We start from the raw sequence: 11,500 nt of genomic DNA, 5'->3' as shown, positions 1-11,500 counted from the left end.
TATGTGAAAACTCCTTGCAAATAAACCATCCACATGCCCATCTGTGGTCTGCCTGTGTATCAAATTACATTTGAACTGAGCGACGCTTCAAGTATACTGTTTCGAATTTGGTGCTTTTATTTTGAAGTCAAATGTGCACCGTTCCGTTTCTCTTCCGGTTACATTATTTTGAACGCTAGTTTGCTCTTCCTAGCTGTGGACAAATGTAAGAATGGGGAAAGAAGCGTTTTACAGATGTGTTGAGTGCAACGAAAAGGCCGCGGAGCTTCACCGGGATTACAGCAACGGGATTCTGAAGATAACAATATGCGTGCGTTTATTTTTATTATTGTTTTTTTTATTTTATTTTCGCCGTCAGATGGAAGATTTCTATGTGAGATCAACATAGCAATAGCCTCAAGAATGTAAAACACGTCAACTTACTACTTTCCAAAACTATATTAACGTCGGTAAATAAAAAGTTAATGATCCAAATAAATAGTCCTGACTGTTTATAAGATGCCATAAAGAAAAACTAAGTCGTCTTTAATCGTCTGCTGCTGTTGCTCTGTTTGTCTTTCCTTCAGGAGTCCTGTCAGAAGCCAGTGGATAAATATATTGAATATGATCCAGTTATTATCTTCATTGATGCTATTTTGTGCAAAGCACAAGCTTTCAGACACATTTTATTCAACACGAGCTTAAATGTAAGTAACATTACTGGACATTTGTGTCACTGCATTGTAAACTTATTCAAACCTATGAAAGGTTTTTACTTGTTGCTACTGGTGTAACATTTATTGTATTTGACTGGGATTTTATGTGTTAGAAAATATTATATTAGTTAATTATTGCAAAGTGGAAGGAAAATTAATTGTTCTTACAATTTATTTACTTTTGTAAAATGTGACTTGCATTTGTGTTCAGCCACACCGAGTTAGCTGCAAATAAAGCAGTGCTTCCATTAAATAAGAAATGTTCATGAGAAAAGTCCAAACAAAAACAAACCACCATCCTCCGATCACTTCTTGTCGTCTTCGGCGTTTTCGCCAGTAGTAACATTCAGGTATTACTCACGTGACTAATAGCTGTGGGGATCGATTAATGAGTTCGAGTTGGCTGAAAAACCACCTCATCCTAGCACAAAACCTTTTTTATTTAAAGTTTATTAGGAATTTGTGCTATTTTATGATTAATTGAAACACAGCTAGTGATACTTGTTAGCCCTTTTCTTGTGAACTCGGAGTAGAAATGTCTTTTCTCTCCTTTTCTACCCACTGCTTCCCACTCGGCTGTCCCGCAGATCCACTGGAAGTTGTGCGTGTTCTGCCTGCTGTGTGAAGCGTACCTCCGGTGGTCCGCGCTCCACGGCTCCGAGCAGAGCAGCGACCCGGCCGACATCATCCGTTACACCAAGGAATGGGAGTTTTATGGCAAGTTTGGATTAGCTGCCCTGGGTGAGATGGTTACACATATGAGGATTTTTGTTTGTTGCTCAAAATATTCAATAAATACATATGTTAGTGTGTTGATGGTAACCTTCAGTAGCTGCTTTATCGATACTCTAATGTAAAAAAAAACACACAATTTTCCATTAAATTTATCTTTGTAACTTCAATTAGTGCTATTTTTCTGATTAATCGTGCAAATTGTTTAATTCCCAACATGTTCCTGGATCCGGTGCACTTTGCAGAGCTGGCGGCGTTCTGCGGCAGCGTGCTGTCSTTCCTCTGGCTGTGGGAGTCCCGTCTGCAGGGACGGAGCGCGGAGCTCGGCCTGCTGCTCAGAGCGCTGCTGCTGTCCTGCTACGGGAAAGTCCTCCTCATCCCGACCGTCATCTGGGAGCACGACTACTCCCCGCTCTGCCTGGGCCTCATCAAGCTGTTTGTGCTCACCTCCAACTCACAGGCCATCAGAGGTGAGAAGCGGGGATCGATTAATGAGTTTATCTAAAGTTAACTGAGCTCATCGATCGACTAACAGTTTATTTATTATTCTTAAAAACCTGAGTTTTCTCCTCTGCTTTCCTTATGTTGCCTTTTTGTTTATATTAGGGATTAAACTGATCAATTATTTAGTAATCTAAAGTTGATTGATCTTGTCTATCGATTAACGATTAATTGATAAGCGGCCATTTTCTTAAAAATCTGTGTTTTCTCTTGTAGTCGACCATCTTTTCATAACACAAAGGGCTACATGCATTTTTCAAAACTGCAGGTGTGTGTCTGGTGAATGTTTGGTTGAAATTTGTTTTTCATTCAGTGGGTAGAAAATGCAGACATTTTACTCAAGTAAGAGTAGAAATACTTCATAATAAAATTACTCCAGTAAAGGTACAAATATAACAGTAAAAATACTAAAAAAACTAAACAAAAAGGTTCCCCAAGTAAATGTAATTGAGTAACTAGTTACCACCCAACTCTGATTCGAACTAATTTTAATCTAATAAACCATTAATCATAAGTCAATTAATTGATTGGATCCCTAGTGAGAACATAGTGTCATTTTCATTTTCTGCAGTAATTCACTTCTTCTTTTGTTTGTTTTTTCTGATGCTGTTGTTCCCAGTGGTCCTGAACTGCAGCAGGCGTCTGTCCCTGGTGGCTGTTTGCTTCGGCCTGCTGTCAGAAACTCTCATCGCTCAGACCTGCAGGAAACTCCAGTGGAGCCTCCAGGACATGTGGACATTTTAACCATTGTCTTTACCATCTTCAGACTGGAATATCTGTTAACTCAGAGACGGATTACCCGCTTTATAAACCTACTGTTTTCTCTTTTCGGGGTAAATTATTTGTTTGTATAATAGTGTTTTATTTTGCTTTATTTTCTTTTCTTTTGTAACTTTGTAAATGTATCAAAATAAAGCTAATCTGAATCTATTGATACCAAATTGATGACCATGAGGTCGGGTAAGATTTGTAAAATGTTCTCTACACTGCAAAAGCAAAAAAGTCTTAAGTATTTTTACAGTGCAAATATCTTAGTACACTGGAAATGAAACTAAAATAACTTACAAATTCTCAGTAAGATATAGAAGTTTTTTTAACTCAGTAATTCCTTAATGTTGATGAAAAAGTTATAATTCCACTCGTCCCGTTACCTAGCAACGCCAGCCAAGCCCAGCCCGTCACCTAGCAACCGAGTTCTAGTTCCACCAGCAGATTATTTCACTTAGGAAAAATGTCTTGTTATAAATGAAATAATCTGCTAGTGGAACTAGTACTTTTTTGCCAATATAAAGAAATGATTGAAGAAATGAAGCTCCTATATCTTGCTGAAAAGTTAATTTTAATAATGAAAATTACTTTCATTTACATTGCATATGGTTATATTTGGAGATATTCAACTAATTACAATTGGATATATATATATATATATGTGTGTGTGTGTGTGTGTGTGTGTGTGTGTGTGTGTGTGTGTGTGTGTGTGTGTGTGTAAATATACAGTTACAATTAGAGATATAAAGGGCTTCATAAATAAAACTGATTATTATTTGTATTGTATAAAGTATATTCTATTCTATTCAAGTTAGTTTTGTCTCATTTCAAGTGTATTAAAATATTTTCTCTAGAAACTAGACCAAAATTGCTTGGTAAGATTTTGTGTTTTTGCAGTGTAGGCTTTGTGCTTTTTAACAGTCCAGACCATTAGTTCATTAATAAAAAATAAATTAAAAAAAGCTTATTAAAGGATGTTTGTTAAGGTCAACAACAAGCCAACACTCTTCTGAAGGATTTTGGTGATTTTTTTTTTAGTAAGTAAAAACACAGCCATCTTGTTTCCCAGGTTACTGTTTAACTCGCTCCAGTTCCTGAGCCACTCTCCAGGAATGACGCTAACAAACCCCGAGGTTGTAATTTCACTAGTCTGTCTGGACTGGAGTCATGCAGCTCTCTGCACATTCTTTTGGATTAGTGGTGAGATGCCTGCCTGTCTGACTCACGTAATGCGTGTAAAACACCCAGACTGCAGGGTTAATCACAGAGTTTATCACCTGCTGCTGCTGCTGCTTCGAGGTCTTGTTGAAAGTTTTTCTTTGCATTTCAGTCACCATGCTGATTGTTTAGGGCGTACCCCGCATCACGCTGCAGATAGGCATCATCTTCCAGGGCCKGCCCACGCCTTTTTGGGTCCCTAAGCATATTTCTAGGCCAACATGTCAACACCAGATGCTTCATCATTCCAAAGCTATGCTACATGCGTAGCATTCCTGCTGTCATTAGCCTTGTTTACTGGTGTTATTACGGCAAGCAACAGAAAACCTGGATTTTGAAATGCAGAGTGGTATTTACAGTAAACAGGTTAAAAAGTTTAAAATATTTTCCCAACAGCAGGAAGGACTTAGCCTATTATTTGTGTACCGACTATAAAACAGTAGAGATTGTTTTTCATGTGTAGTAGCATCGAGCTTGTAAAATTAAGTGTTATTTTAAATATAAATACTTTTTTTTTATCACACCAGTTGGTGCTTTTGGGGAGCCTTAAATATCTGCTTAATTTTCATCACTTGGACCGAATCTGTTAGTGACACTGAAAGGATAAACGGCATGTTGAACTGCTTGATGGATGAGTTCATCTAAATTGCAGGATTTATTTTTTCAAGAAAGTTAAAGAATGGACAATTTTCATCTTTTGAAACTCAAGAAGACCCAGGACACGCTGGAGGGACGATGTCTCTCTATGGCCTGGGAACGCCTTGGGGTTCCTGGAGGAGCTGGAAGAAGTGGCTGGGGAGGGAAGTCTGGGCCTCCCTTCTGAAGCTGCTGCCCCCGCGACCCGACCCCGGATAAGCGGAAGAAAATGGATGGATGGATGAAACTCAAGAAATTTTCATGTTGTTTACCCTAGAATATTTTTGCAGTTAATCTCAAATTTTCTAGTATTTTCTAGTCAATTTTCTACTTTTCAAGCTCAGAAATTACAATTTTTTTTTAAAGAAAATTCTGGAGATTTAATCTAAAAATTTCAGTTTTTTCTAGCAACATTATAACTTTTTATACACAGAAATGTTCAGGTTCTTTCTAGAAACTTTGTGAAATTAATTTCAAAATTTTTGAGTTTTTTTCTAGCAAATTTGACTTTTCAAACCCAGAAATGTCTTTTTTTTTTCTAGAAAATTTCTGAAATCACAAATTTTCAGATTGTTTTTTTTTTTTAGCTAATTTTCCACTTTTGACACTCAGAAATTTCAAAGATTTTTGGGGGGAAGTCTCCTTATTTTCCTTCCAAAAAGCTCATATAAAGCAGCACCAGCAGCCAACTTGCTGCAAATTTGACTTTCCAGTGTGTATTCAGAAGAAGAAGCTTTCTGCCGATCCAACCAGCTCTGATTTGTTAATCCACTGGAGAGAGTGAGGAGCACCTTGGATCTCTCACTCAAGATTATGGTAATCTGCTGTAATCTCCTAGCAGACGGTCAAACAGACTGCAGATAGAGAGATCATCGCTTCCAAATAAACGAATGCAAAGGAATGTTTTTATTTTTTAGAACTGAAATGAGTCCTGCATGACCCAGTTATTCATCACTTCAGAGGATTTAAGCAGCATGAAAATGTAAACAGCTTTTTCCTCTGAGCCTCCCAGCAGCAGAAGCTGCTGCATCAAAGCCTCCTGCTGCATTAATGATCAATTGCACTGAAAATGCACGAGCACACCGGCTTCTCCAGACCAAAATGCAGATTGGAGCATTTACATGCAAGTCAGATGCATCGGAGAAGTGGAGCAGCAGCAGAGCAGAGAGAGAAGCTGCAGCTTTACTGAGACCGGTTGACGTTTTGGGAAGAAAAAGGTCGCAAGTTCAGTAAACCGTACGAGTTAAAGAGCCGATACTTAAAGTGAATCCATGTCTGTGTTATTAAAGGTGATCTGTTGTGCTTCCTTGAACAGGTTAGGATCGGTCTATGAGTATTTTTTGCTGAAAGTAATTCTTAGACAAGAAGTTTTCATGTAAAAATGGCTGCAAACAAATGAAGAGTCATACAACTTTGAAAAGCAGAAGTGGAGCCTCCTGCACAACCAGCAAGAACACAGTAAGCAAGTGGTGTCTAGATGGTAAGTGGACAACAGAGTAATCTTTTCCAGCAGCCGTTGTACAGCGCATACAGTGGTAAAACCAGCGGACTAAACGTGCTGAGGCTCAACGTGGGTTGCTAGGTGACAGGCGGAATTCTGCAGTGGTTGCTAGGTAACAGTGAAACGCCTGATTAATGATTAATCAAGAGGTTTCCAAAGCTGATCATTTTCTATAGAACTAAATTGGGGCCATAAAGTTTGTTCAAAAGAAGAAAACTGGAAAAGAAAAACAAAATGTACTTTTCAGATTAAAGGTTTTTTCGGTTTCAAAATAATTTTTCTGTTTAAAACTTTCATTTTCTATTTTTTCATTTTTTTTTAAGAAACTTTCTGCCCCCAATTTAGTTCCATAATTTTCCTGACACCAAAAAACATTGACTTACTGCCAAAAAAAATGTTTTATTTTATTTTGTTGTTTTAAGTGCTTGATCTGGTTTCAGAAGCAGTAAAAACCCAGTACAAAAACATTCAAAATGTAAATTTTGCATTATTGCTTTTAACTCGGCAATAATTAATAAATACCAACAGGTTTTTGCGTAATTTGCTGCGAGATGGGTCTCCATCTCCCAGTAATATTTATTGTGTAGAGAGGTTATAGAAGCTCGATGTTGGACTTTTTTGATTATTCTTGACACAACAACCCAAATGCTGATTCTTGGCATCGTCTGACTCCATTTCTAATCCCCCTAAATGCCTTCTGGTCCCAAACTACTTGGCTTGGGTTTATCCTGGGCTTTTTACCAGTACCAAAATAATACACAATTTACTGTTTTTAAGAAAAAATATATATTGCCGCCCCACCAAACTAGAAGCCCTGGGCTACTGCCATTGTGAGCCTTTTTTTAGTCTGGCCCAGTAGAAACCATCACATCAGACCTGAAAACCATGGAATGACTTTATTAAATGTATGAGTACAGTAAGTATAACTGATACAACAGTCCAAGTAACAATCCTGTGGCACAGAACCAGAGGAATAAACAACCTTCACATTTCCAGTTTGCACCATTGATTTATCTCAACAGATTTAAGCTAACAGTAGCCCAGCGGTGTCCAAAGTGTGGCCCGGGGGCCAATTATGCCCCTTAAAATAATTTTAACCACAAGTCTAGAGTGGTAAAAAATAAAAATTAAAATTCCAATCAAGTAGACACTTATTGATCTCAAAAATGCGTAAATTGTAAATTTTTGTTTTAATAATGCAACAATCCAAAGCCCTTTTTGTGTTTTGGATCTTTATCGATGTACAGATTTCATAAAAATGAAGCTTATTGTTGAATAAAAACAACAAAATCCAAATGAACTAATTTCATATTTTTAATTTAATGAATTTTGTGGTTTAAATTTACCGGGGGAGACATTTGGACACCACTGTAGAAAACATTTAACATGTTTTTCAGATTTTTGCTGAATGAAAGCAGATTTCTCAGGTGTAACGAGTCAAATTCCTCCCTGAAGGTGATGTTTGAAAAAGTACCTTTCACTTCAGTTTCTACACGTCAGCAGCCGCATTGCATTCTGGTCAACGGAGTCCACTTTCTTATCAAGTGAAGAATAATAATAAGGCTTTTGCTTCTTTATTGTGACGCTTGTAACATTCAAAAACAAATCACTTCTGTGTGKGTGTTGGTACATTTTTACCCAGGCATCTGAAAACCCTGAGAAAACATTTCCAATRTCAACATCCATTAATTATTTTTWAAAAAAGGGGAATATTTTGTCTGTTAGAGGAGTAAGCTGGTATTCGGTTTGTGATTTATTTGAACAAACAGCGCAGTGTTGGTGCGCAATAAATACCCTCAAATGACCCGAAGTGAGACGTGAACAGCTCAGCTTCCTGCCTGCGACACATTAAAGCTGCCACATGTAGAGGATTAAAATCTGTTTTAAACGTCTCAGTTTAGGTTTTATATGTTCAGAAAACTTATAAAAAATGATATTATGCACAAATTTGAATCTATTTATTCTGTTATAGTTAAGCCACAATCTATATTTTTTGCAGTAGGATCATGTCAAATAGAAAAACTTGGAAAATATCAATTTTAATTTGATTAGTTGGACTTTTTCTTAATTCTCCATGGAGCAGCTTTAAAACCCAAAGTAAGGACCAAACAATCCCTGTGATGGAGTCTTAAGGTCACATTTCTCTGTTGACTAGATTAAAAAAGATGAGAAAAGAGTTTATAGAAAAGTCAAAATGTAAAGGAAAAATATTCAGAATGTGAAGAAAAACTGAAAAAACGTTTAAAAGAGGGGAAAAAATAAAAACAGACAAAATGTTGAGTGACTGCTGGCAGAAAAAAATTTTTTTTTAAGTGTAAAAAAAAAAGAAAAAGACTATAGAGATAAAAATTCAATACACTGAGAAAACAAAAATATTGTCCAACCATGAAAAACAAATTAAATGTCAAGAAAACAGGAGAAAATGTCAAGTAAGAGAAAAATTCAAATGTAAAGGATAAATTGAAAAATACAAAGAAAAACAATCAAAATCTTAAAACTAAAGATAAAAAGCCAAGAAAATCTTTTAAAAATACATTTTCATATAAATAAAGTAAAGCAGCTGCTCAGAGAGAATTATGGTGTCAATTATGAAACGTTGCCAATTTTAGTATTTTTTACTTACATTTTGACTTTATTTTCTAAATGTATCTTCTATGACCTCCTTCTGAAACTGGAAATCAAATCAAATCAATGAAAGTCATGGTGATACTCCATTATACAATCCAAATAATCAACAGTCAGCGGTTCACTTTCCATTCATCTTCAACAGGAAGCTGCAGCTCTACAAAGGCACCAACTGTGATGACATCCAACAGAAAAAAACATCTGATGGGGTAAATCTAAAGAAAATCCAGATTGTTGGTACAAAAATAAGCAAATAAACAAACCAAACATTCAGTTTATTACATGATAAAGATTGAAAACCTCTAGATTCTTGCAGAAGCGCAAGAAAAATTTGATTTTAACAAGTGGCAGCCATTTTGAAGTTTGTTTTCTAACATGATGATAAGGAAGACCGAGATTTAAAATGCTAAAATGTGTTTAAATTGTTGATTGGAGTCAATAAAACTCATTTCTTTGCGGGTAAATAAATGAAAAATGACTTGATATGAACTGACCTACGGTCATTTTCCGGTATGAAATGACCAAAACTGACAGAATATGAAACGGTTTTGAGGTGAAATGACCAGCAGCCATAAAAAAAAATAAAAATAAGATTTAATAAATCTTATTTTCATAAATTTTGTGTTTGTGAAGAGAAAACTGCTTGTTTGACTGCAGAGTAACTTTAAAAACATTCTTTAGATGAGATCATTCATTCAGCACCTTTAACTAAATACAACGCAGAGCGCAGGACCGCCAGGTAAAAAAACAAAATGGCTGCCTGATCTGGAAGAACTGCGACGTCACGCGCTACAGATGAAGGAAGACTGAGCAAATCAATCCAGAATGTGTTTGTCGACAAACATTTACGTCTGAAATAAGGCAGATTTACAGAAATTCCCCATAAATGTAACTTTTTTAATACAAAGTCCCTCCGTCTTAGAGCTGGGCGACTTAAAGATAAAATCTCACTTTTTTCATCCCAGATCCGATTTTAATCAATTTTGTTGTTTTGCTCACTTACAGAAATGTTCAGTTATCTGGTTTCTGACAACGTATTTGGAAATTTTTTATTCATCAGAATGTAATCATATTAAAAGAAAAAAAACACAATTTTATCAGAAAAAACATCTTAAAATTGTGAGAAAAGTTGCTTTAATGAGGAAAAAGCTTGAGAGCTACCAGGATTTGATTGTTTCATAGTCCTCCTACTGTTCATTTATAAGTTGCTCATCTTTATTTCAAATTTCTCATAAAACTACAACTTTATTTTGTATTATTTCCAACTCTACTGTAATACAACTCTGTTAATTGGAAACAAATAAATTGAAACTTGGTCCAAACAAAGATGGCCGCCCTGATATCACTCTGAATTATGGAAACCCGATGAGTGAATTAGTGGGAAAAACCCAGAATTTTCCAAGAATTAAATCCTCAAAAATGATCAAATCGATTTATCGCCCAGCCCTAAACCTTTCGCTACAGATCCAGAAGGAAAAAGACGTTTAGTTAAACGTAGATACGTGAAATACGATGTTCAAATAGCAAGGCCACAAAGAAAGGTTGATTTCTGATAATTCTGCTCCGATTTCCCACCAAACATCACATTTCAGGAATATGCAAACATTGCAGCTTGAACGTGCAAAACAGAAACATGATTACAGATTTTTTTTTAAAGTTTTGAGTGAAGTTCTGCTCAGTAAACGCTGGTTGTAACCGCAGAGAACGGACGCTACACCGACCATAAAATGTTGCACGAATCCTCCCTGCACAGGAAACCAGCTCTGCTCCGTTTACTGGAAGGAGGATCTCACCTGAAAAACATTTTACCGATGTAAAGTTCCTCTTCCTGTTACTGAAGAGTCGGAAATGCCTTTAAAAATAAAAATAATAAAAATCCCATCCTTCAGGTTTGAAGTCCAAATTTTCTGCCTGTACCTTTTGTACAAAACTTCCAAAGAGGGCAAAAAGAATAATAAAAAAAAGAATACTTTGTTATTTATATTATGTAATAAATAATAAAACTTTGTTCATATATTTTGATTATGTAAAAAAAGAAAAAGAAAGTAAGAGTGACTGGCAGCAGCGTAAAGGAGTCCAGGTGATCTCAGCTCTGCAGACGGACAGGATTCCTCTTTGGCAGTCCGTTGCCGTCGGCAACCAGCCACTCCCTTCTCACAGCTTAGCTCCGCCCCCTAAAAAAACATGGATCCGTCTGCAGAAAAACCCGCGCAGATCGAGGCCTCAGATGGCGACGTTGAAGGACTCCCAGCTGTCCTCCTTGCCGTTTTTGGCCGCCGATGAGGAGGCGTTGCCGTCGGCAACGTCCCCGGCGCCCGGGAAGTCGCCGGTGGGCGTGGCGCCGGGCTCCGCGTAGAACTCGTCGTCCTCGTCGAAGTAGCCGTTCTCCATCATGCTGAGGCTGGAGGCGGCGCTCAGGTCATGGCAGCTGCCCTTGTACTCCTGGATGGACTCGTGCAGGGACCAGAGCTGGCACAGCAGCGACATGTCCTGCTGACGCAGACCCACCTGCAGGGGGCGCAGTGCACAGGCGGCCATTAACGACGGCTCGGGAAAAGGAAGCTTCAGGATGCATGAGGGGAATACGACGACACTGAAGATGAAATCTGAGCTGCCTCTGGTGAAATGTTGATAAAAACTAAAAACATGCAACAGGTTCTGCTGTCTGGGTTCACAGTTTTAAACAACCAGCGACTCGATTAAATAACAGGAAGTTCATCATTAATGAACAGGAAGTAGAAATGGCAACGTCAGGATTTAAATGGGAAACTAGACAGAGTGAGTGAGAGAGAGGGAGGGAGGGAGGCAGAGACAGGAAGTTAGA

At 37.4% G+C, this 11,500-nt stretch overlaps 2 protein-coding genes across 3 annotated transcripts in view; one reads left to right on the top strand and one right to left on the bottom strand.

Moving 5' to 3' along the window:
- Window positions 1-146: 146 nt before the first annotated feature.
- arv1 (ARV1 homolog, fatty acid homeostasis modulator) lies at window positions 147-2,873 on the top strand. Of its 2 annotated transcripts, none has more exons than XM_008397259.2 (5): window positions 147-310; window positions 567-686; window positions 1,283-1,412; window positions 1,673-1,897; window positions 2,548-2,873. In XM_008397259.2, exons 1-5 carry the CDS (start codon window positions 212-214, stop codon window positions 2,670-2,672), a joined length of 699 nt encoding a protein of 232 aa, XP_008395481.1. In that variant the 5' UTR covers window positions 147-211; the 3' UTR covers window positions 2,673-2,873. The 2 variants fall into 2 exon arrangements, with proteins under 2 accessions (XP_008395481.1, XP_008395480.1); XM_008397258.2 differs by having other exon boundaries at window positions 148-310; window positions 1,283-1,436.
- A 5,923-nt stretch (window positions 2,874-8,796) lies between these two features.
- The window catches only part of fam89a (family with sequence similarity 89 member A), a 5,154-nt gene continuing 2,450 nt past the window's right edge, over window positions 8,797-11,500 (bottom strand). The window contains exon 2 of the mRNA XM_008397260.2: window positions 8,797-11,184. Within this exon, the coding sequence (XP_008395482.1) occupies window positions 10,900-11,184 (285 nt within the window). The 3' untranslated portion in view covers window positions 8,797-10,899. The remainder of the gene's footprint in view (window positions 11,185-11,500) is intronic.

This window comes from Poecilia reticulata, linkage group LG21, assembly GCF_000633615.1.
Source record: "Poecilia reticulata strain Guanapo linkage group LG21, Guppy_female_1.0+MT, whole genome shotgun sequence".
In the NCBI taxonomy this organism is placed as follows: domain Eukaryota; kingdom Metazoa; phylum Chordata; class Actinopteri; order Cyprinodontiformes; family Poeciliidae; genus Poecilia; species Poecilia reticulata.
Note: the sequence above shows the minus strand (reverse complement) of the source record. Positions and strands in the feature narration are given on the sequence as shown.